Here is a 27,041-nt window from a genome sequence, read left to right as displayed (position 1 = left end):
TCAGTTCTTAATTGAGACCTATCATAATTATAGTAATGATCAGTAGTTTTGTAGATAGGGGAATGTTTGGACTGATTATTTATATATCCTGCACGGTTTGATTATTATGATTGTATTAATTTAATTATTATAGTATAGTATACATGTTTATCATTAATTAACTGTTTAATTATATTATATTATATAGAATCACTATGCATGATTAATTATTAATGAATCATGTTTATACTCAGTACTCTCACTATACTTGTGGACTAAGTATCTGTTGTTTGTAATTGATAGGTCTTCTGATATTGAATATGTCATTAATTACCATCACTAGGTTTTTATATTATCACAGCACTTGGCACTTTAATGCGATATGACTCAGTTGTTGCAATGGCTTCGATGCTTTGCCGTTGTGAGCGCTTCTGTTACAGCTAGTATAGGTCGGGAGACGCCACACCTCCGCCTGTGAGCGTGCCCGGCGCTATGGCAACGCGACCAGTGACGTCAGCGGGCCCCACTCATGTGGGTTACGTATGACGCTGGGACGCCGCGCTGTAGCATGCGGTCACGTGACAGGCGGGGGAGGCATCTAGAAACCGACATCCCTTCATGTGGAGTATATAAGGAACAGGACTATAGGGACCAGCACTCCTCTGTGAACAAGCGGTATGCGAAACGTGCGTTAGAGGTGGTAGCACACAGCTCATACAGTATCAGGTACTGTCTTTCTCCCCATTTGTTGGAACTTTGTATGGCATTGTAATTTTACAATATTTATTAGTCTATTTCATTCATCTGGGTTGAGTGCAATACTGGGCAATTAGCAAGTACATGGCAGAACATAGAAGCCAATGTAACTGTGCAGGGTTATGGTTTAATATATAATTATTGTGCGTATTTCTGTATAGGCTACTCTAGATCTTACTAGATTTTACATAGCCACACTGCTTATATTTATATGTTACAGTGCATTTGGATGGTACCTCTCATGTGCATAATTTTACTCCATGTTGTGATTTTAATTTTTTTTGTACTAATAAAGGATGTTTATGGTTTAATACAGTATTAGCCCTCTTTTGTTTAGGAATTTGTTGGTAGTGACCTGGGCAGGTCAGTTGGTCGTTATAGGCTTACCACTGAGAATATGGACTAGGACACTTCACTACCTATCGAGAAGCAACAAAGATGGAAAAATGGAAAAGGTCTCTGGAAGTATTAGAGCAACTCCAAGCACCATGTTGTAATGCTCCTAGCTCCTTTTCAACCGCCATTAGAAATCCATATATTCTCTGACGCATTGGTAGAAGCTGTCGTGGCCTAAGATCTTAAGATCTCAGATGCCAGCAATGAACCACATTGTGGATTTGTCGATAATAGCAGTAATAATGTAATTCGGGTACACAGGCCTATTAGACGATAAGATTTTTAACGATAAGCGATTGCAAACGAGAGCTACCTGAAATCGATCACCATATTACACAGAACGATAGTCGTTGGTTACGATAATTACTATGATCGTTTACTCCATCTGATCTCAACAAACTATTTGGAATTACAGTGAACGATTAGTGAATGTGGAATTACAGTAAAAAGTTCAGCTCAAAAAATGAGATCAACGACACATAAACGATCGTTGCCTGCATTCACACAAACGATTATTGTTTAAATTCGAACAATATAACTATTTTTCACACAATAATTGTCCCATGTAATGAGCCCTAACCCCAAAACCTGCACACTCCATAATTAGACTTAAACTTTGTGCAGTTGAAATAGCTCAAGTAATATAAGACAAAATGGACTATATCTTCTATGCTTGCCCATGAGACATTGGTCCTCTCCTTGCTGAAGGATCTACGATAATCAACACAGAAAGAAGAAGTCACCTAGTGACGGGGATAACAACTAATGGCAGGGAACATACCACCATGAACTATGGCTGTGCCATCACATTTACAGCATATTCATTGTACACAGCATAGACACTGTGTACGGTATAGTCATTATACACAGCATAGACAGTATAGTGATTATACACAGCATGGACAGTGTATACAGCATAGCTATTATACACAGCCTGGACACTGTATACAGCATAGGGAATCAAACCAAACAGGCAGCAAAATGGCAGGAGCACCTGTCAGTCAAACACTAATATGAGACAGCACAGCTGCAGAAGTTCTAATAACCGTCAGTAATGCGGACCCGCAATGTTTGAGGTTGCTACCAATGCTGTTGGGTATCGGTGACATTGCCCAGCCAGGAGCGAGACTCAGAGCGCGTTCCTGCAACATGCTCAGTGTATGGCTGCTGGGGTGTGATCCTTGTGACCTTGGGCAGCGGTCCAGCAGCAGAGGAGGATCTCACAGGAGTGCTGGAAGGTAAGTGTATAACAGCTGGCCATGCACATTAGACATGTGTTGACTGAACCTGGTGTTTTCGGCAGGACCTGACTAACCGTTAAATGGGAAGAAAAGGGTGAGTGTTCTTTATTCACCTGAATGATAAGTATTCTCTGGCAGCTTCTTCAACATCCATGCTTGGATTTCCACCCTATGGTATATCGAAGGCCTCTACAGAGAGATCACCTCTCTGTAATCTAATCTTGGTTTAAAGGATTTATCCAGAAATATTAGGAGATTGTTATAGTACTGTATTATGTTTTGTGGTACTGGTAATACATATGATGTATGGATGCTGTCAACGGTACAATGGTGAAATGTCATCTCACATGGTGAGTAGGTACAGGATAGACATGCCCCTGTGTCCGCCCCTTTAAAACACTCCCAGCTCGGCTGTGCCTCATCATGTGTGACTGCTCTCCTTTACAGACAGGAGACAGGATACTCACCGTCGGTGCTGCTACCGCTGATACAGGTACCATGACTCTCGGTTCATTATAGGAACTTTGCAGCCCTGTTCCCTTCTCCCTCATTGTCTTTACTCTCTACCCCTCCAGGACAGGCAGGGATGTGCAGGGTCACACTGTGCCTCCCTGACCCCCACACAACGCCAAAAGGACAGAACAATAATTTGTCTTCTAATGATGGAACTTTTCAAAAAGTCTATTTTCTATCATTCTTTCGCCTATCTGCAGCTCTTACACAGATCTATGGGGGGGGGGAATTAATAAAGACCGGTGTACAAGTATGCCGATCTTATATTATGCCCCGCCTCTTAGTGAATCCGGCTGGCCGGGCGCCTGAACCTGCACCTGGCATACTAAATCTACACCTGCTTCCAGCATGTGTAGATTTGGATCATGATTTACGCCTACGAGCAGGCGTAAGTCATGCTAAGTGTGGCGCGGGACAAGGCCACGCCTCATCCCCGCCTTGTCACATCCCCTAAGCTCCCCCAGCCCGCCCAGCGGATGAGCGGGGCATACAGCAGTCGTACGCTAGGGAGAAGGGGCGAATCTGCCCCTTCTCCCTGGCGTACGCCTCGGGAGGAGCTTTCATAAATGTCCCCCTATATGTCTATATGGCAACAAACCACAACAACCATCAGTTATACTCTCCCCACAGACCCAAAGTTTTTGTTCCTGTCTAGTTTTTCTTCTACTTTACCTGTTCTCCTATCTTATTCCACCTGGAGTAGGCATGACATGAAGCCACATTGTGTGCCTGCTGACTCTACACCCCTCAGTCCTACCTCTAGTGTCTCAGGTGTCATGTCTTTCTCCTTCTGTCAAAAAGTGTCACCCCCCCCCCCCCCAAAATGTCACCTGCTCTTCTTCACCTCACCCCCATCCCCTAGTTATAACTTCTTTCCCCACTCTTAGACATCATCTCTTCCCTCTTCTCCGTATCCTCTCTCCCCTCTGTCCTACACATCATCTCTCCCATCTCCTTGATGTAATCTCTCTCCTCTTTCCTAGACATCATCTCTCCCATCTCTTTGGCGTCATCTCTTTCCTCTTTCCCAGACATCATCTAACCCATCTCCATGGTGTCATCTCTCTCCTCTGTTCTACACATCATCTCTCCCATCTCCATGGTGTCATCTCTCCCCTCTGTTCTACACATCATCTCTCCCATCTACTTGGTGTCATCTCTCTCCTCTTTCCCAGACATCATCTCTCCCATCTCCATGGTGTCATCTCTCTCCTCTGTCCTAGACATCATCTCTCCCATCTCCATGGTGTCATCTCTCCCCTCTGTTCTACACATCATCTCTCCCATCTACTTGGTGTCATTTCTCTCCTCATTCCTACACATCATCTCTCCCATCTCCTTGGTGTCATCTCTCTCCTCTTTCCCAGACATCATCTCTCCCATCTACTTGGTGTCATCTCTCTCCTCTGTTCTACACATCATCTCTCCCATCTACTTGGTGTCATCTCTCTCCTTTTTCCCAGACATCATCTCTCCTATCTCCATTGTGTCATCTCTCCCCTCTGTCCTAGACATCATTTCTCCCATCTCTTTGGCGTCATCTCTCCCCTCTGTCCTACACATCATCTCTCCCATCTCTTAGGTGTCATCTCTCTCCTCTTTCCAAGGCATCATCTTTCCCATCTCCATGGTGTCATCTCTCTCCTCAGTCCTACACATCATCTCTCCCATCTCTTAGGTTTCATCTCTCTCCTCTGTCCTAGACATCATCTCTCCCATCTCCTTGGTGTCATCTCTCCCCTCTGTCCTAGACATCATCTCTCCCATCTCCTTGGTGTTATCTCTCTCCTCTGTCCTAGACATCATCTCTCCCATCTACTTGGTGTCATCTCTCCCCTCGGTCCTACACATCATCTCTCCCATCTACTTGGTTTCATCTCTCCCCTCTTTCCTAGACATCATCTCTCCCATCTACTTGGTGTCATCTCTCCCCTGTTTCCTAGACATCATCTCTCCCATCTCTTTGGTGTCATCTCTCCCCTCTGTCCTAGACATCATCTCTCCCATCTCTTTGGTGTCATCTCTCTCCTCTGTCCTACACATCATCTCTCCCATCTCTTTGGTGTCATCTCTCCCCTCTGTCCGAGACATCATCTCTCCCATCTCTTTGGTGTCATCTCTCTCCTCTTTCCCAGACATCATCTCTCCCATCTCTTTGGTGTCATCTCTCCCCTCTGTCCTACATATCATCTCTCCCATCTCTTTGGTGTCATCTCTCTCCTCTTTCCCAGACATAATCTCTCCCATCTCTTTGGTGTCATCTCTCTCCTCTGTTCTACACATCATCTCTCCCATCTCCATGGTGTCATCTCTCCCCTCTGTGCTACACATCATCCCTCCCATCTCCTTGGTGTCATCTCTCTCCTCTTTCCCAGACATCATCTCTCCCATCTCTTTGGTGTCATCTCTCCCCTCTGTCCTACATATCATCTCTCCCATCTCCATGGTGTCATCTCTCCCCTCTGTCCTACATATCATCTCTCCCATCTCCATGGTGTCATCTCTCCCCTCTGTCCTACACATCATCTCTCCCATCTCCTTGGTGTCATCTCTCTCCTCTTTCCCAGACATCATCTCTCCCATCTCCTTGGTGTCATCTCTCCCCTCTCTTCGGTGTCATCTGGGTATTCTGAGGATAATAATGCATTTTGGTCACTAAATGTCGCTATCTGTTATAGTATTATTGTAAGCACAGCTGAAAGGAACTGTAAAGGTCCTTTTACACTAAAAGATTTGTCCGATGAGCACCGATCACTGAGATTGGCGCTCCTTTACAGTGCATTCACAGGGCACGACAAATCAAGCTGTTGGGATGCATGAATGATCCTTGTATCGTTCGTGCAACCCTGGAAACTGTCAGTACAGATATGTATATATTAGGTTCTGGGATATGGATATCTGTGCTGTCAGTTTCCAGAACACAAGCAGTAGACACTTTATGCTGCTTGTGATCCAGCAAGTCTCTTTAGCCTTTCATCCGCCAGCTCTCAGGCCCCGCCCCCACTGTCTGTCAAATATTCTGGAGGAGGTGGGTTCTGAATATACAGCCGGCAGTCGGGGGACTGGAAAGATATGCCATATCACAAGCAGCAAGGATGGTAAGTATGCACTGCTGCTTTTGATCTTAAAATTGACAGTATGGATATATACATATCCCAGAACCCAATATATACATAGCTGTGCTGACAGTTTCCTTTTATCATTATCAGCCACACATAACCCTGTTTACACAGGAAGATAAAGAGATATGGCACTCACCAATTGATGTCTTCATACAGGGTACACTTTATTTCATCCACATGGGAATACAGACAGGTAACAAACAGTGAGAGGACGCCATCAGCGCTCACAGCGACAGCTGTTTCCTGCCCTTCGGCACTTCGTCTTGGCTGCGTGATGACGTTATGCAAGCGTCTACATACTAATATAGTCCGTCCTACCTATTACGTAGACGTAAGTAGTGTGATTAAAAACAAACATTTAAAAACAAATACAAAAAGGAATGGAGTTCATTTCTATCATTGAGACCTAAAGGTCCCGTCGCTTCAAAATGAGCAATTAAATACGCTTCTCGTCTCAACAGTAATTCGTGTCTATCTCCGCCCCCTTCTGGTGGAAAGACTCGTTCCAGCCCTGCGAATCTAAGTACTTTTTTATCGCCTCCGTGTACTGAGTTTACATGGTCTATCAGTCTGACAGCCCCCTTACTGGAGGAAATAGAATACCAATGTTCACGTATTCTCTGCTGAAGTTTACGCTTTGTTTTACCTATATAAAAGCGGTGGCAAGGGCAGGTGATAGTATATACTACATAAGAACTCTGACATGTAATCAATTGTCTGACTTCCCAGTCTTTTCCACATAGAGTTAATTTTTTAACCCCTAGGTTGAAATTACACATACAACATCGGAAACATTTTTTATTTCCTGTCGGTAGACTTTTTTCTAGCCAAGTTCTACTATTACCATCTTGTGTGCTATTGTTCACACTATCAGCTATTGTACGTTTTTTTCTGTAAGTAAGAAGAGGTTTTCGACCTGCTATTTCCTTCAGGATAGGATCGCTCTCAAGAATATACCAATTTTTTTGTATTGTGTATTTAATGGTGTCATTCAGGGGCGTATTCTTGAAAGAAAAGCAGAATCTTTTTTCTTTTTAGAAAATTTTCTTGGGGGTGCATTAACTAGAGTTGTTCTATTGATTTTTTTCTACTTTTTCTAGCGCTGTCTCTAGGACTTTTTCAGGATACCCTCGGACACGCAGCCTCTCCAGAAGATCTTCGGCTTGTTTCAGGTATGTATTTTCATGACTATTTATTTGTTTTAGTCTTAATAGCTGACCGTATGGGATGGCGTTTTTTACAGATTGCGGATGTGAGCTGTTATAATGGAGTAAAACGTTACGTGACGTTGGCTCTCTATAGCCTTCTGTACATGTTTTACCATCTAGGATTTTTACAGTAACGTCTAAAAAATCAAGTTGCTGTCCTCTGAATTGACCTGTAAAAAACATATTCATGTTGTTAATGTTATTAAGCTGATTAATGAATAAGGTAAATTCATCATTGGAGCCTTCCCACACAATGCAAATGTTGTCCATGAAACGTGCAAAATATTTGATGTTTTGTATAAATGGATTATTGGATGCAAAAATAAACCTTTTCTCAAAAATAGCCAAAAATAAATTTGCATAAGAACATTCAACTGGAGTACCCATAGCGGTCCCGGTGCGTTGTTTATACCATGTGTTATTAAATCTAAAGTTGTTATTAGACAAAATAAACCAAAGTGAATCGCAGATGAACTTTCAAAATTTTTCAGTTTTTTCCGTACTCATAAGAAATTCGTCGATCGCCTGTACACCCGCACTAACTTGTACCTCCCTCCATGCCCACGGTGAGTGGCGGAACCGGCCGCGGGACCCCCGCTGGAAGGTATTTTCGGCATCATCACAAGTCGGGGGGGGGGGGAGGCCTGTCCCGGATGATGGACTGGCCCCAGTTTTCAGAGATCTAATATAATCAAGGAATCTAGTAGGAACAGGGTGTATAGTGTTACCTATATAAAACCGCCCACTTTCACACAAGATCACGTAAACCAAATAATTAGTACGACAAATCTTTTATTGTAACTGGAACACCTCCAATATTTATAAATTTGAAGGGGCAAAATGGGGACACCAGTTACAATTGCCACACTTGTAATTACCCTTGGGGGTCATTTTTTCTAACCAATTACTTTTTGGCTGTTCATACCTACTTTTTACCAAGACATCTTTCAAGTTTTTATTTCTTTTAAATCCCCCTCCAGTTTTTTCTTTCCTATCAGACTTCTTTCTTCTGCTTAAAATTTGTTTCTGCTTTTTTTTCTTTGCTCTTTCTATTGCTTTATCTAGAATTTTAGTGGGATAGCCCCTTTGTTTTAATCGATTATATACTGTAGATCTTCCTCTTTTACTGTAAATGCTTTCTCAGTACTGTTAACTCTGCGTAACCACAAAAACTGTATTGCTTGCTTCATATGCTATGGATGGCAACTCTGGTAGTGTAATAATGTGTTACATGCAGTGGACTTTCTGAAACCATAAGTAACTAATTTTTCTTTTTATATTTTTACCAGGAAATCTAAATACTTGAGTTCTCTTGGACCCACTTTTGAGATAAGTCTCATATTCATCTTATTGGTAGTATTCAGAAAGTCCACAAAATCATTAAACTCTGTGAAGGAACCACCTCGAAAGTGGATCCAAGAAAACTCAAGTTTTTGGATGTTGTGTTAAAAATAGAAAAAGTAAAATTAGTTACTTATGGTGTCAGAAAGTCCACTGCAGGTAACACATTATTACTCTACCAGAGTTACATCCACAGCATATAAAGCACTACCAGGTTTCATGGTTACGCAGAATTAACAGTACTGAGAAAGGCTTTACAGAACAAGTGGAAGATGTATATAATTGATTAATACAAAGGGGCTATCACACCAAAATTCTAGATAAAGCATTAGAAAGAGCAAAGAAAAAAGGGCAGAAGGTCATTGATGCCCGGCTGTCCTGGTCAAGTTGAAGCAATATTCCTCCTTGTCTTCTAAGAGTTATAGCACTTTTATTTTTTCACCTACAGGGCTGGTTGGGGGTGTAATTTTTTGTGCCATGATCTCTATTTTTTATTGATATCATATAGGTGTAAGAGAAAAATTTTAAAGAGTGGTATGGAAGGTATTTAAAAGGTAACGTTCAGCATGTGCTGCAGGAAGTGGTATTCTTTCCAGTCTGGAGAGGAGAGATTTTCTATAAGGATTTGCTCCTGCTCTGGACAGACTGGAAACAATACATCACTTCCTGCAGGACATACAGTCGCTGATAAGTACTGGAAGGGGCTTGGATGCTGGTCTCATCACCATCCTCAGTGAACTTGAGATTCTGGTACTTGGGATTTTTAAATAGAAGTAAATTACAAATCTATATAACTTTCTGACACCAGTTGATTTAAAAGATAAACAGTGTTGCCGGAGTACCCCTTTAAAGCTGGGTTCACACACTGTATACTTCAGGCAGTATTTGGTCCTCAAGTCAGGTCCTCATAGCAACCAAAACCAGGAGTGGATTGAAAACACAGAAAGGCTCTGTTCACACAATGTTGAAATTGAGTGGATGGCCGTCATATAACGGTAAATAACTGCCATTATTTCAATATAACAGCCGTTGTTTTAAAATAACAGCAAAAATTTGACATTAAATGATGGCCATCCACTCAATTACAACATTATGTGAACAGATCCTTTCTGTGTTTTCAATCCACTCCTGGTTTTGGTTGCTATACAGCCTCACAAATACAGCCTCAAATATACATAGTGTGAACCCAGCCTTAAAGTTATTTTGTGGAATTTACTATCCAAATAAATTTTTTCATGGATTTTTGGTTTTCTAAATAATTTCTCTCTCATAACCTTTACAGAAATCTTGGCCCGGGTCCTGATCTTCGTGTGACAAGATGAATGTCCAAATCTGCCCGGGGAAAGTCTTTGTCTTTTATATAATGGTCTTCATTTTTTGGTCTGGGTATTTAATCCACTACGGAAATAAAATGGAAATGATTAACAAGTGGATTCCGAGTTCTATAACATTACAGGAGAAAAAAAGACCAGTGAACAACCTGACTTACCCAGCCTTCAAGCACCCTTATGCTCCTCCGTACCCCTACCCATACAAGTTCCTTATTAACCAACCGGACAAGTGCAAGAACCGGAATCCTTTCCTTGTTTTAATAATCTTCAGTACATGTCATGATGTAGAGTCTAGAAACACAATCCGGGACACATGGGGCAATGAAAGTCTTTATGATGTTGATGTGGTCAGGATTTTTCTGGTGGGTCTACCTGTACGTTTTCCTGACCGGATTCAGTTATTGTTGGAGGAAGAAAATGAGTATTTCGGAGACATCTTACAACAAGACTTCAGGGACACCTATCACAATTTGACCCTGAAAACCTTAATGGGTATGGAATGGGTGACCAAATTCTGTCCTTCTGCCAGTTATGTCATGAAGATAGACAGCGACATGTTTCTTAATGTAGACTACTTGGTCCATAAGGTTCTTCATCCAGACCTACCCATTCGTCAGAATTACTTCACAGGATGCATAATCTCCGACAGTGGACCAATGAGGCATTGGTATTCTAAATGGTATGTACCTAAGGAAGTCTATCCAAATGACACTTACCCACCCTTCTGCTCAGGTCCAGGATATGTATTTTCAGTTGATATGGCAAAGAAAATCTATGATGTATCCCAAGAAATTAGGGTCATCCCCATGGAAGATGTCTTTATGGGAATTTGCTTGTATGAGCTCCATATTCCACCTACCAAACCAACTCCAAGTAAATTTATAGTCTTCAGGTGGGATTACAACCTTTGCCTATTCAAGAATGTTGTCATGGTGCACCATTATGCTGGAACAGAGTTACGGACTGTATGGGCAGACTTTTGGACTAATAGATCTCGGAAATGTTAAGAAAGTTTATAGGGTGAAATTGAGACGTAAAATTATCATAAATTACCCATTATGAAGACACTCTTTACAGGAAATGTATTTGGACCTTACGCAAAATGTGTTGGTTTTTCTCAAGTTTTTGTCCCATTCCCTAATATTATGTGTGATCAGCTGATCAAGAACTTCTCCTGGTTGGGACCCTTCTGGGAGGAATATTTAATACAGTTATTCAACCGCTGACTTCAATGTGCAAAATAATAGTTAATAAAGTTGAAAAAAACAAAAGTCCATCAAGTTCAACCTATGACCCTACTGTGTTGATCCAGAGGTAATCGCTCTATCCCAAGAAGAAGAATTTTTTCCAGACTCCAATATGACAATCAGAATAAATCCCGGATCTATGTCCTATCACGTGTAATCTAGTGGCTATTAGTTGTAATATTATATTTATCGAGGCAGGGTTAGACTGGCCCACTAATATATCACAAGATCCTACGGAAGGCCCTGGTTCTCATCCAATAATTTGTGTCTACCAGAACAGGGCCACAAAGATCGTGTAGAACTAGCAACGGTCCTGGCCAATGATTGGGCTATGTAAAAGGGCCCTTAGATATTAAAGGGGATAGCCAGGATAAGAAAAATATAGCTGCTTTCTTCCAGAAACAGTGCCACTCTTGTCCTCAGGTTGTGTATGGTATTGCTGCTTAGATCTATTGAAGTAAATGAAGCATTTGTATGGCATGGGCTCATCTTCTGGGTCTTCTGGATCAGACTTTATGATGTACTGTTAGTGTAGGTCAAACATTGGGATGGGGTAATTTTTATATCATAATAAAACAGATTGAAAATAATCATTTTAATGGACATGAAGAATATAAGACAAATCCCATTGGTTTCTACTGATCTCATGTACTTTATTTTCTCAAATATAACAAACAGACAACAGTACAAATTTCCCTGTATTGTGGCGTCTTATCTTGATGGAAGTAAAGGTCTTGTTCGCTGTAAATCACTGTAACTTGTTCCATTGTTGTAACGTCAAGGAGGATATTTCTTGTGTGCAGCATTTTATATAACGCTGTAAATGTAAAGTCTATTACAAGTGGATATAGATGTATGTACTTTGGATATTGATGTATATACATCTCCTTAAAAGATAACCTCTTTGAGAAGACCACTATAGGCCCATCTTGTCTTTGCTCCCCTCTGCCTTTATGCAGACATAGCAGCAGGAGAAGATTTATAATAATTCAGAGATGTAGCTTGAAGCTACCTATCCATATTGCAGGATTTATATCTTGACCCCCAACCCCCCCCCACCCACCCACCCACACACACACACACACACACACCATCATCATCACCACCACCATATGACAAACATAAGGCTGGTGTCTTTTAAAATTGGTTATCAAGGGCCCCAAAAAAACATTGTTGCTAGGGGTAGGCTGGGGGTAGGCTAGGGGTAGGCTGAGAAAAGTCTAAATTACATACTGACCTACCTCAGTACCCTGATGCTCCTGCTGTGATGTCATCCGGTCCCCCACACCTCTGGTTACTTCCTACTTCCAAGACAAGCTATTCACTGCAGTGATGGCCCACTCAGCCAATCACTGACTGCAGTGGTGTCCCCCCTTACTCAGTGATTGGCTGGGAGACCAAATGCCCTGAGGAACAAGGGTAGGTTGGCATGTTTTTTTAAAAAAATTATCAGCCTGCTCCTAGCTAAATATAATGAAGGGAGCTCTACTAATAAATGCAAGAATCTGAGAATATAAACCTCTACAACTAATGGGGTTTTGTAATAAGGGTTAATAGTCTGAGACCTACATACCTAAGGGAGCTCACTGGAATTTTTTCCACATATACTTTTAAAGGGGTACTTCAGCTCTATATGTTGTTGCCCTGATGGAGAACATAATAAACATGCTATTCTTACCTCTCTGTGCTCTCCAATGGCATCTCAGTGTCACAGCTAAGATGACTCTGTGTCAGAAGTGGAGGTGGGATTGTTCAGCGGGGAACATGGAGAAGCCATACTCACGAATAATTTCATCTGTGCCTCCGGTTGGCCAGGCTCCATCAATTTTACAGCACACTTGGAAACGAGGGGTATATATTGGGGAATTGTCCTTTTAATGGATGTACACATAGTGAATTAGATTATATAAACAAAAACTGTGCAAATAAGTATGTGGTCTATGTGCTGGTGTTCTCTTGTGTTCTCCATAACGTAGACAGGACCTCGCTCAGTTTAAAGAGGATGTACCATCAAATTACACATGAATCGGAAGGCGCCGGCATGGAGAAGCCGGTGCTGCGGTCCTTTTTTTGAACCCTGGCCCGGTTCCCGCGTACGGCGCTCCTGTATTCATGGTTACCGGGACGGTGGTGAAGCACTGGAGGCGTCCCGTCCCCAGTGGGAGGAACCCCCTCCCCTCCATGACGCAGCTCCATTGATTCTAATGGAGGGGCGGGGGTTTGCTCCCACTGGGGACGGGCTGGCCCGCCTCCAGTACTTCACCCCTGGCCCGGTAACCATGAATAGAACAGCGCCATACGCAGGAATCGGCCAGCTGTTCAAAAAAGGACCGCACCGTCCAATTCATGTATAATTTTAAAGAGAGTATACCTGATGGTACATCCTCTTTAAGAGAGAGAATGAACAAGCATAGATTTAATATTAGGAGTTTTGCCAAGTAGAGTGTAACATGACATTTCACACGGCTCCATCAGAGTGACCTGAGAAGGTCGAAAGTGATTGCTCTTGAACAAATAACTAAGAACACACCGAGATTTACAATACTGTTCTCCAGAGCGAGCTTTAGCATATATAGACTGAATACATTACTGACAATGGGTTAAATAAAGTGATAAACAGGGTTTTAGTTTTTGTAAAATTGAAGTTGTTTAAATATAATTACCTGGGTTAATTGCATCTGTTTAAAAACCTGTTCACATACTCAATCATCACACTTAAACCTATCCACCATAGCTAAGACCAAAGAGCTGTCAAAGTACACCAGGGACAAAACTGTAGACCTGCACAAGGCTGGAATGGGCTACAGGACAATAGGCAAACAGCTTGGTGAGAAGGCAGCAATTGTTAAAAAGAAAAACAGTACAATTACAGAAACAATTCAGCAAAAAAGGATACAATGAAGCACATATGATTGAAACCTGTCTGGAGGTTAAAAAAAATTCCAAGAGAAACATTATTGCAAAATAAGAATTGTATTATAAACACCGACATAACAGATCGGAATATTCCCAATAAAAATAGTAAATGCCTCCAGAGCATAGTAAGAAAACACTAGGAAATATTAAAACAGGACAAAATTATAGGGGACGTACTACCTCCCTATCCACGCTTTATTTTTTTTAAAAAGCCAACAATTTAGGCATTTTGGTGGCCCCTACAGTAAAACAAAAACTTAACTTCAAACAAAAGGTACTTATACCAAAGGGTTTCTATCCCTGCAGACAGTGTAAAAACTGTAGGAATACTACAAATCCAAGTAAGATTACCGAGATAGAAGGGGGAGAGCCAACAAAAGAAAAAAACCCTCATATCACAAGTCATATCTCAAGTCATATCACATGCAAAACAACTGGAGTCATATATTTTATCAAGTGTCCGTGTAATAAATTATATATAGGATGCACTAAGAGACAACTCACCATCCGCATACAGGCAGTAGCGGATTATAATAGGTCTGTTTCGAGTGGTAGCCCGGGGCCCTGAGCTCCTGGGGGGCCCATGGCTATCCAAAAAGAGTTATACTTTCAGTGGTTTACTGTCTCCTGGCTACATTTCTGCCATGATTTGCAAAAATTTGCTGCTTTTTTACCGCAATTTTTACCACAAATCAGGGCGTCGTGATATTATCTATAATGTGCTATGAACACCACGCTAGTGTTACTGTAGTTACGGTGGGGTGGGGGGGCCCAGACTTGGTGAACAGCCGGGGCCTATGGTAAAGTTAATCCGCCCCTGCATACAGGAACACCAATATACCATGAAGAGGAAGTATAAGGGACGCCCCCTATCACGATATTATGCAGAAAAACATCAAGGCAAATTTACTGGTTCTACATTTGCAGGGATAGAAGAAATCCAGCCCCATTGGAGAGGAGGGGATTACAATTATCCAGGGCTGAGACCAGGTGGATTTTTACTTTAAACTCACTTATTCCTATTGGTTTAAACTAGTGATGAGCGAGCATGCTCGTCCGAGCTTGGTACTCGATCGAGTATTAGGGTACTCGATGGTACTCGTTACTCAGACGAGCATCTCGCGATACTCGAGAAAATCTCATCATCGGTTTCCTGTAAGTTTGGGCGCTATTTCACAGCCAATAAACATGCAGGAGACTCTTTGGTACATCCTGCGATCACGTGGGACCCATACATGTCGATAGCAGCGATTGGTTGGACAGACCAGATGACCTTACGGCTGAAACTACGGGCGTGGGAAAAATCGACATGCGGCCGGATGCGTACGAACCGTGAACATACGCCCGTAGTACAGTTATGCTTCCCTAGCTTGATTCGAAGCGATCTGAAACAGGTCATTTACTTGGAAATCTTCGCCCAGCCCCGTAAACCACACAGAACCTTTTGGACCAAAAAATCAAGTTCAATTTGGCTGAAATAAGTACTCCGTACGGGACCGCATGGAAATCCACGGCCGTGAGTTTCAACATTTCCGTCCTCAAACAATGGTCTTGTTCATTTTTCACGGCGCCGTATACGATCCGGCTGTAATCTCATACGTAGTGTGCATTTTGCGGGCGTGACTCTGTTGCCCCCCTTACAAAAAAAAGAACATGACGCATCAACAGACAGCCCTGGCACACCCACCTGACCAAACAGCTAAGGCGAGTGTCCAGAGCTGCCGAGCGGCGCTGGAAGAAGACCCACTCCAATGAAGACTTCCAGACATACAGGCAAGCACTCCATGACTTCAAATCTGCCCTCACCTCTGCTAAACAGGACTACTTTACTTCCCTCATATCTTCCTTATCTCACAACCCTAAGGGCCCTATTCCACAGTAACGATAATCGGCCGGATCGGCCCCATTTGGCCCGCTTCGGCCGATTATCGTTTGGTGAAATAAAGAGAACGATTGTGTCATCGGCTGATCGTTCATTTAGGGCCAGACCTAAAAGCATCGTTCCCTCACCGTGCATCGCTACGGTTGAATAGCGGTGCGCGGCGGGCGACCGACGATTTGACAGGCTGCAGCATCATAAATTACCTGTTAGGTCTTCTCCGCGCTGTCTTTATCCCCGGGTCCTGCGCGCTTTATCTTCAGAATGGCCGGTCAGCTGACGGAGCGCTCAGCCAATCACAGGCCGGAACCGCCGCGGTCTGTGATTGGCTGAGTTTGGCCGGTCAGCTGACCGGCCATTCTGAAGATGGAGCGCGCGAGACCTGGGGATGAAGACAGCGCCGAGAAGACCTGACAGGTAATGTATTACTGCTGCTGCAAGGGCTGCAAGGACATTGGTAACAATGTCCTTGCAGCCCTCGCTCAACGATCATCGGGCCGTGGAATAGGCCCAGTAAACGAGCGGCGATCTAGCAGATCGCCGCTCGTTTACATCGTTGATCGGGCCCTGCTCGGCCCGTGGAATAGGACCTTAAGCAACTGTTTAACACCTTCAACTCTCTTCTCCGCCCCCCACATCTCTTATCTCAGCTGAGGACTTTGCCACATTCTTCCAGCAGAAAATTGATGACATCAGAGTAAGCTTCACCTCACAGTCCCCTCAGCCCCCCCTCATGCCTGTCCAGTGCTCTTCCCCACTAACTCACCTCTCCACCATCACAGAAGAACATCTCTCCAAACTACTCTCCACGTCACATCTCACCACCTGCGCACTTGACCCAATCCCATCCTACCTTATACCCAACCTCTCCTCAGCACTTGTCCCAGCACTAACCCATCTCTTCAATCCATCACTAACTTCTGGAATCTTCCCATCTCCATATAAACATGCAACCATCACACCCATCCTTAAAAAGCCATCCCTCGACCCTACTTCCTTATCCAACATCCTCCTCTCTGGCCTTCCATCTAACTCCCTTGCTCCCCTCCAGTGTATCCTTAACTCTGCCGCCCGACTAATCCACCTTTCCCCCTGCTTTACCTCTGCCTCTCCCCTCTGCCAATTCCTTCACTGGCTCCCCATTGCCCAACGTATTCATTTAAAATTGTTGACCATGACATACAAGGCCGTCCACAACCTGTCCCCTCCGTACATCTCTGACCTGATATCCCGCTACCGTCCCTGACGCAACCTTCGATCCTCCAGTGACCTCCGTCTGCACTCCCCCCTTGTTCGTACCTCACACAACCGCCTCCAAGACTTTGCCTGAGCCTCCCTCATACTCTGGAACTCACTACCCCGACACATCCGGCTCTCGTCCACCATCAAGACCTTCAAAAGTAACCTGAAAACCCAGCTATTCAAAGTAGGCTACAACCTACAATAACTCTGCATCACACTTGAATGGCTGCACTTTACCTCCTGTTTCTCTCCCTATACCTTATAGATTGTGAGCCCTCGCGGGCAGGGTCCTCTTCCCCATGTACCAGTCTGTCATTTGCCTTCATGTATGTAATGTGTTTTGATCTTGTAATGTTCCTGTTTGTTACCCCTGTTTGTATAGGGCTCTGGAATTAAGGGCGCTTTATAAATAAATAAATAAATAAATAATAATAATAATAATAATAATAATAATAATAATAATAAATCTACCTATCTATCATCTATCTATCTCCTATCTATCTATCTATCTATCTATCATTTATTATATATTATCTATCTATCTATCTCCTATCTATCTATCTATCTATCTATCTATCTATCTATCTATCTATCACATTACAGGAGGAGATATAAGAGGACAATGATCACATGTCCTTCATGCACCAGCATCTTCTCCCGTTCTCAGCCCCGCCCCCTCAAGACATCACCACAGGTCCTTCATCCACAAGAAACCTCTCCAGTTCTCAGCCCCGCCCCCTTATGACGTCACCACAGGTCCTTCCTCATCGCTCTGCAGGCTGTCTGCAAAAGAAATAGCTTTTGCAGACAGCATTAAGCCTCTGAGACCTCAGTGGGCCCCTGCCAGCATGGGCCCAGGAGCCACTGCCCCCATTCCCCCCCCTAATTTCGCTTATGCTTCAGACGCATGGTAAAAGAGATTAGGGACAGAGCTGCTGCTTCTCAGGGAGAGTGTCAGTGTAGGACAGGGGTACTCAACAACTCTTAGTGAAGGTCCACTTACCGGGGTCTATTGTCAGGTGAAGGTCCGAGCTGAACATCAGTAGGAAACATGTTCTGTTACTTTTCACAAACGTTCAACTATTTACATACAGAATTGCTGCTTATTAGCGGGAAAACTGGCATATTTTCTCTCTCACCAGCCCTTTGATATTAGGTACAAAGGGGGTGACTGCCCTGGTAGTATATAGCCCCCCTGTTGCTCCCCCAGTAGTGTATAGCCCCCCTGTGTGCTCTCCCCCAGTAGTATATAGCCCCCTGTTGCTCCCCCAGTAGTATATAGCCCCCCAGTGCGCTCACCCCCTGTAGTATATAGCCCCCTGTGCGCTGTCCCCAGTAGTATATAGCCCCCTGTGCGCTCTCCCCAGTAGTATATAGCCCCCTGTGCGCTCTCCCCCAGTAGTATATAGCCCCCCTGTGTGTTCCCCCTAGTAGTATATAGCCCTCTGTAGTATATAGCCCCCTATGCTCTCCCCCCAGTAGTATATAGCCCCCCGTGTGCTCTCCCCCTGTAGTATATAGACCCCTGTGAGCTCCCACCAGTAATATAGAGCCCCCTGTGCTCTCCCCCTGTAGTATATAGCCCCTCCTGTGCTCTCCCCCAGTAATATATAGCCCCCTGTGAGCTCACCCCAATAGTATATAGCCCCCCCAGTAGTATATAGCCCCCTGTGAGCTCCCCCCAGTAGTATATAGCCCCCCTGTGCGCTCACCCCCTGTAGTATATAGCCCCCTGTGCGCTGTCCCCATCAGCAACTGTTTCATGGAGTCAAACTCCCGTGGCCAGGGCTAGACGTTCCCAAGTCTGGAGGTTTTTTAAAGAAAGTGCTGATGACTGACGGACTGTAGTGTGCAACGTGTGCCACGTCAGGATCAGCAGGGGAGCCACCACTACCAGCCTAACCACTACCAGCATGCGCAGGCATATGAGTGCTAAACACCCCACAAAGCCGTTCAGTGAGTGCAAGTCGCACACCTGCTCCTTCCCCTGTGTCACGTGCTGACTCTGTCAGTCCCACCGCCCAGGCCCCAGACACGTGGGCCTCCCGGCCTACACACACCCCTTCACCTCCACTATGCTCCACACCCTCCAGCAAGGTGTCCAAGTGCAGTGTTCAACTGTCCCTGCAGCAGACCTTTGCACGGAAGCGCAAGTACACTGTCACTCGCATGCACAAGCCCTAAATGTGCACATAGGCAAACTGCTGAGCTTGGACATGCTGCCCTATCGGCTGGTAGAGATAGAGGCTTTTAGGAACCTCATGGCAGTGGCTGTCCCTCGGTACTCTGTCCCCAGCCGCCACTACTTTTCACAGTGTGCCGTCCCAGCCCTACACCAGCACATGTCGGATAACATCATCCGTGCCCTGACCAACGCGGTCAGCGACAAGGTCCACCTAACCACGGACACGTGGACAAGTGCTGGCAGGCAGGGACACTATATCTCCCTGACGGCACATTGGGTCAACTTGGTGGAGGCTGGGACAGAGTCTGACCCTGGTTCCACTCATGTGCTGCCCACACCGAGGATTGCGGGGCCTACCTCGGTCGCGGTCTCTCATGAGTTGTACACCTCTTTCTCCTCCTCTTCCTCTCTATTTCCCTCCACGAGCACGTCGCCTCCATTTTGTAGCATCAGCAGTGCGGTGGGTAAGCGCCAACAGGCAGTGTTGAAACTGCTGAGCTTAGGCGACAAGAGGCACACGGCCCAGGAGCTGTTGCAGGGCATCATGGCGCAGTCAGATGTTTGGCTCGCGCCACGGAACCTCAAATCAGGCATGGTTGTGTGTGACAACGGGCGAAACCTGGTGGCGGCTCTGCAACTCGGCAGCCTCACACATGTACCATGCCTGGCCCATGTGCTCAACCTAGTGGTGCAGCGGTTCCTTCAAGACCTACCCCAATTTGGCTGACTTGCTCACCAAGGTGCGGTGCATCTGTGCGCATTTCCGCAAGTCAACCACAGATGCTGCCACCCTTAGGGCAGTGCAAAGGCGCTTGCAACTGCCAGCTCAACGACTGCTGTGCAACGTGCCCACAAGGTGGACTTCCACCTTCCAGATGGTAGCCAGGGTTTACCAGCAACGCAGAGCCATTGTGGAATTCCAGATGTCAACCTCTGTGCGAAGCGGTAGTCAGGTCAGTTAGCTACCTCAAATCTACAATGAGAAGTGGACATGGATGTCTGCTATCTGTCAGCTACGGGGCCCCTTTGAGGAGTCAACACAGATGGTCAGTGGCGATGCCGCCATCATCAGCCTCACCATCCCACTGCTGTGTCTGCATAAATCCTCCCTGCTCAGCCTGAAGTCTGACACTTTGCGAGGAGAGGGAGTGCTTGCGTGTTGGGACCCTGGCGCACATGGCTGACTTTATGTTAGGCTGTCTTTCCCGTGACCCTCGGGTTAAAAAATTTTTTGACAACACAGATTACTGGGTGTTCACCCTTCTGGACCCTCGGTACAAACACAACTTTTCTCTCATTTCTGCCGAGGAACGCAGTATGAGAGTGAATCAATATCAACAGGCCCTGGTGCAGAAGCTGAAAATGTACTTCCCATCTGACACCACTAGCGCCAGAGGACGTAGTTCTGTGGGCCAAAGAGCGAGGCAGAGGAGCGGTGGAGCAGGCAGCTTGTCAAGGGGCAGGGAAACACTCTCCAAGGCCTTTGACAGTTTCATGGCACCCCAGCAAGACTATGTCAACCGTCCTCAGTCTAGACAGAGTAGGGGAGAAGCCTTCAGGAAGATGGTGAGGGAGTACCTTGCTGACCATACCAACGTCCTTACCGATCACTCCGCTTCCTACAACTACTGGGTATCAAAGCTGGATACGTGGCCCGAACTGGCGCTTTACACCTTGAAGGTGCTGGCCTGCCCTGCCGCTAGCATGTTGTCAGAGCGGGTCTTCAGTGCAGCTGGCGCAATCATCATTGATAAGCGCACCCGCCTGTCAACTGACAGCGCTGACAGGCTGACGTTTATAAAAATGAACAAAGCCTGGATTTCACCTGAATTCAACTGTCCATCCGGGGAAAGCAGCTTAACATGAAGATTCTTGGTATCTCCTCTCCTCTTCCTCCTTTTTCTTCAATTCTCAGCCAACTGCCAAGTCTTCTTTTGCCATGCAGGGTCTGGCCTAATTATTGGAAGGCTCAATTGCTTCCTCACTCACTTTTAATGGTTCTTTGTGTCCTCACTGCCATGCTCTGACATCACACTACGTCTGCGGAGGAGCGGGACTGGTTGCCGGGGCCCGCCGATCGCGCCCCCGCTAACCAGCCAGCTGTTTTATTTTATTTTTTTTGGTCTAGCCGTGGCCGTGGCCTCATCACACCCGGTTGAGAGGCATCAGGTGTACCCTTGATGGTGACTTACAGCTGGCCTAGCCAGTTAGCTGTCAGCACCCGGGTTCTTGTCCACTAAATATCCCAGCCCCTGGACTCACTCCAATTTTTGGATGGGCTCACTTGCTTCCTCACTCACTTTTAATGGTTCTATGTAGGGATGGTCCGAACCTGGTTCGGTTCGGGTTCGTACGAACCCGAACCCTCGGAAATGATTCCCGCTGTCTGCCCGCTCCGTGGAGAGGGTGGATACAGCGGGAGGACCACCTGGAAAACTGGGATACAGCCATAACCATAGGCTGTATCCCAGTTTTTCAGGCGGTCCTCCCGCTGTATCCACCCGCTGCACGGAGCGGGCAGACAGCAGGAATCTGATGCTGAGCCTTCGGGTTCATACGAACCCGAACCTCGGCAGATTCGGACCATCCCTAGTTCAATGTGCTCAATGCCATGCAGTGTCTGGCCTAATTTTTGGGAGGCTCACTAGCTTCCTCACTCACTTTTAATGGTTCTCTGTGTGCTCACTGCCATGCTGTGTCTGGTATAATTTTTTGAAGGCTCACTTGCTTCCTCACTCACTTTTAATGGTTCTCTGTGTGCTCAATGCCATGCTGTGTCTGGCCTAATTTTTGGTTGGCTCACTTGCTTCCGCACTCACTTTTTTTTTCTTCAAATATTTTTATTAGATTTTTCAAATTTTATCTATAACAATACAGTTACATATCAAAGGAAGACATAAATAGGATACAATATAGTAAGTTTGAAAACAATTTTGCTATAAAAAACAATAGAATCTAAAGAACAAAAATTAATGCTTTACAGGATCGAAAGAAATGTAGATAAAGAATCTCTATCTTTAATATAATTAAGGAACTCTGAGTACTCTCAGGGTGCCCCTTGCCTCCGCCGTCTGATACCAAACAGTATTACAAAAGTGTTTCATAACAGCTTCCCTCTCCTCCTGCGACATAACCTTTATGAGAAAAAATTTCCATTTTTTAATGAAATTTTTTGTGGAAACATCTTTGTTGCGGATTGCATCCAGCATTTCCCAATGAAGAGTTTCTTTAAGCGAGGTTGTTAGCTCAGAAATAGTGGGAAGTGTGTCAGAGATCCAGTGGTTTAGTAAGCCTTTTAAGGCTAATAACAGAGTAAGATGAATACATTTTGAGGCTATAGGTTTTTCAGAGGGATCTCCATCCTCGGCCACCACAACATGAAAAACATAACTGAGTAGAGTTAGAGGTATGAATTCATTCCATGTATTCTGAATAAAGGTTTGTACTAATTGCCAGTATGTCTGAATTTGAGAACAAGACCAAACACAGTGTAATAAATCTGCGCTAGGTTCTTTACATTTTGGACAATATGTCAAGAAATCATCTGGCATGGTGAAGTAAGAAAAGTTAAAAGCGTAAATTGCCTTATGGAGTAGCCGGAAGTGGATTTCCCTCAATTTCACACTGGGAGTGGCTGCAGTAACATATCGGATGCTATTTAGCAATTTTTGTTCCAAATTATCTGTTTGTATTTCTGCAGCCTATTTCCGGAGAAAAGGGGGAGGAGATTTGTGTAAGGAATCAACACATATCCTACGGTATATTTGTGAAAGAGATAAGGTGGGAGAAGAATTGAAGCATAGAAAATCAAAATCATTCGTTTTTTCTGCCTTCGCACAAGATTTAACTCTATTAATAGCAAAAGAACACAGTTGTTCAAATAAAACCTGGTGATGGGGAGGGATATCATACATGTCTCTAAATTTTTCCCAAGATAACAACTCTCCCTTATCTGAGTCCAGTAAGTTACTTAAGTGAGTGATTTGTTTTTGTTTCCATACCATATAGTCAGGATTGATGTTACCATGTAGAAAGAGGGGATTGTCCCATAATGGGAAAAACTTAGAAAGACTAAATGGGAGTTTATACAATTTTCTTAAAGGACAACTCCGGCGAAAAATTTTTTTGGCTTATTTAACACACATTACAAAGTTATATAACTTTGTAATGTGGTTAAATACCCGGTCTGGCCCCCTTCCCCCACTTTCCGACCCCCGACCCCCCACCCCGGAAGTTAAAGAATATATACATTACCTATTACGGTCGTCACGGTCCTCTTCTCTGGTGTCGGGTGACATCAGAGCTGGGGGGTGGTCTGGGTCTTCTTCCTCCTCGGCGTCTTCATTGAGAGTGAATGGGAGAGAAAAGGCTGCTGGTGCACATGCGCACCAGCAGCCTTTTCATTGGCTGGAGCGCATCACATGGCTTCCAGCTTGCTCAGCCCTGATTGGCTGAGCTTGCTGGAAGCCATGTGATGCGCTCCAGCCAATGAAAAGGCTGCCGGTGCGCAAGCGCGCTGGCAGCCTTTTCTCTCTCATGGACCCGGAAGAAGGAGACATCGCTGGACGGCGGACGCAGGTTACGGTGAGGTGGACGGCGGGCAAATGGAGTGGCGATCGTCACCGGTGGGATGGTGAGTATGGTGTCTGTGTGTGTCTGTGGTTTTTTTTTGGGGGGGGTCCCGCCGGAGTTGTCCTTTAAAGCTTTCCATGTGGCCACAGTATCAGCGATAATAACATTGTGTTTTAAATGTGAGGGTAGTTCTGAAATAGAGAAGTGAAGAAGCGAAGCCAAAGGCCAAGGAGAAGAAAGAGCAGACTCCAAGGAATAATTAGAAAAGAAAGAAGTACCGTTAATCCAGTCTCTGATGTGTCTGAAAATGGAGGCCAAATTATAGAATCTGATATTAGGTAATTGAGCACCACCTTTATGTTTGGGGAGGCTGAGAGTATCATATGCTATTCTTGGTCGTTTTGACCTCCAAATAAATTTGGTAAAGGCTGATCTGAGTCGAGAAATATCCTTATGTTTTAGTAGTAAGGGGATCATTTGTAAGGGATACAATAATTTAGCAAATGACATCATCTTAATAAGATTAATACGGCCTAAGATTGAAAGGGGTAAATTTTTCCACCTATCAAGTTCTTATTCTATTTTTTGGAAGATTGGGATATAATAGAGAGAAGAAGGGGTATGTCCAATTTTAATTCCTAAATATAAAAGGTGTTGTTTTGCTATACCTATACCTTCAGGGTAAATATGGGGAGCCAAGTGTGGTATTAAGGGTAACAATTGGTTTTTAGTAATATTAATTTTAAAACCAGAAAATGAGCCAAAGTTTTTCAAGATTTTTAAAACACCAGGGATGTGTGATGTGGGATTTTCTAGGAATAATAAGGTGTCATCAGCGAAGCAAGCTATACGTACTTCTTCATTGCCTACTTGAATGCCTTTAAATTCAGGTGTGAGGAGAAGAAATCTAATTAAGGGCTCTAATGCTAAATCAAAAAGAAGGGGGGACATTGGGCAACCTTGTCTGGTTCCTTTAAGGATTGGGAAAGTGTCAGACAAGAATCCAGGTGTATGAATGCGAGCTATTGGGTTATTGTATATGGTAGAGATAAGATCTTTAAAAGGTCCTGTAATGCCATAACGAGAGAGGGTCATATCCATCCATTCCCAGTTAAGATTATCAAATGCCTTTTCTGCGTCTAAGGCAAGCAGTCCTGGTGAATGGTTTGGATTTTCCCTTCGTCGTACTACTTCCTGTACGGTTAGAACTGTCCTAATATGAGTTATCGCTGAGCGGCCCTTTATAAAGCCAACTTGGTGGCTACTAATCAACTTAGGGAGAAATAAAGCAAGCCGGTCAGCCATAATTTTCGTAAGAATTTTTAAATCTTGATTTATAAGAGAAATAGGCCTATATGAGGATGGAAGTTGTGGGTCTTTCCCTTGTTTATGGAGTACTCTAATATAGGCCATTTCCCCTGAAGGTAACATGCATTTATTATCTATTATATGTTGATATACTTTTTGGAGAGTTGGAACCAGATCAGTATTTAGAACTTTATAAAATTCTCCACTAAATCCATCTGGCCCTGGTGTTTTATTATTATGAAGGGAAGATATTGTTTTAGAGATATCCTCAGGAGAGATGGGGGCATTTAATGATGCCAGAGAAGATTCATCCAATTTGGGAAGATTCAGAGACTGGAGAAACTGTTGACCCGCTGAAGGATCTATAAGATCAGAAGAGTAAAGGGATCGGTAAAATTTTTGAAGAATATTAGAAATAGTTTTTGGATCAGAATGTAATAAACCATTATGATCTTTCATATTTTTGATATGGGAAATAGGGTGTTTACTCTTTGCTAAGTTAGCTAATAATTTTCCTGTTTTATTACCATATTTATAAAGACGAGAAAAATAGTGATCTTTATATAAATTATTAAGTTTTTCTTGAGCTAATTCAAATTCCTTTTTTGCTATACACCAAAGGGATTTATTTTGTTCAGAAGGTAAAGATAAGAAGGTAGTGTATGCATTACGAAGTTTAGTAGTAAGAGTATTGTAAGAGGTGGTCGCTTCTTTTTTACGTGCAGAGAGATAAGAGATTATATTGCCTCTTAGTACAGCTTTGGCAGTTTCCCAGAACAGTATAGGAGTTGTGGTATGTTGCGAATTAGTGTCGCAAAACTGTGACCACCATTTTTTAAGAAGATTTTTGAAGACTTCATCTGAAGCTAAAACTGCTGGGAATCTCCAAATAATGTCTGTTCCTTTAGGGTAAGAATCACGTAGGGTTAAAGTAATCGGAGAATGGTCAGATATAACCATATCATTTATGACAGAGTCATCTAGTAGGCTCAAGGCTCCCTGTGAGACTAACATATAGTCAAGTCTGGACCAAGCCATCTGAGAATGTGAGAAAAAAGAAAATTCTCTTTCTTCAGGATGAAGATGACGCCAGGAATCCACTAGATGAGTACTAGGTAACAAATTTGTTAAAAATAATTCAGGAGGAGGAGAATTCCTTGTCAGAGGAGTGGAACGTTTCCTATCTTCATGCGGGTGTAAAACTGTATTGAGGTCACCTCCTACTATTATTTTGGATTCACCATCTTGAAGAAGGGATGATTCTAAGTGTTGGAAAAATGGAGCTCGTCTATTATTAGGGCCATAAACATTATATAAGCTTATATGTCCAGATGGAGTATCCAAAACCATGTGGTGAAATCTCCCTTCTGAGTCTGAGGTTTGAGAAACAATAGAGTGGACAAAAATTTCTATGAATAAGAGTTACCACACCACGCTTCCTATTTTGAGCAGGAGATCCAAAGACTTCACCTACCCAAAACCTTTTCATTCTAACATAATCTGAGTCAGACAAATGAGATTCCTGTAATAACGCTACATCCGCTCCCAGACTTCTAAGGTGTTTAAGGATGAGCGCTCTTTTGGAAGGAGAGCGCAAACCTTTTACATTCCAAGAAATGATTTTCATAAAAGCCAGGAGCGGATGAAGTGATAAGAGGCAGGCACCCCAAGAGCACACAGCAGTAGTAGGGATAAGAAAAATATAGATGAGAGATTCATGTTACAATTAGACCCGAGAGCATAAAAACTGAAAAAAACCTTTCATAATATATATAGAGAGCAGTATAGCAATAATATTGCAATAT

At 43.9% G+C, this 27,041-nt stretch overlaps 1 protein-coding gene across 2 annotated transcripts; it reads left to right on the top strand.

Moving 5' to 3' along the window:
• Window positions 1-350: 350 nt before the first annotated feature.
• On the top strand, window positions 351-10,894 carry LOC138795643 (beta-1,3-galactosyltransferase 2-like). 2 transcript variants are annotated; one of them, XM_069975043.1, is made up of 3 exons: window positions 351-705; window positions 7,108-7,179; window positions 9,839-10,894. In XM_069975043.1, exon 3 carries the CDS (start codon window positions 9,875-9,877, stop codon window positions 10,892-10,894), a length of 1,020 nt encoding a protein of 339 aa, XP_069831144.1. In that variant the 5' UTR covers window positions 351-705; window positions 7,108-7,179; window positions 9,839-9,874. The 2 variants fall into 2 exon arrangements, with proteins under 2 accessions (XP_069831144.1, XP_069831234.1); XM_069975133.1 differs by lacking the exon at window positions 351-705 and adding an exon at window positions 6,252-6,338.
• The last annotated feature ends 16,147 nt before the right edge of the window (window positions 10,895-27,041 follow it).

This window comes from Dendropsophus ebraccatus, chromosome 1, assembly GCF_027789765.1.
Source record: "Dendropsophus ebraccatus isolate aDenEbr1 chromosome 1, aDenEbr1.pat, whole genome shotgun sequence".
Lineage (NCBI taxonomy): Eukaryota > Metazoa > Chordata > Amphibia > Anura > Hylidae > Dendropsophus > Dendropsophus ebraccatus.
This window is presented reverse-complemented; position numbering and strand designations above follow the sequence as displayed.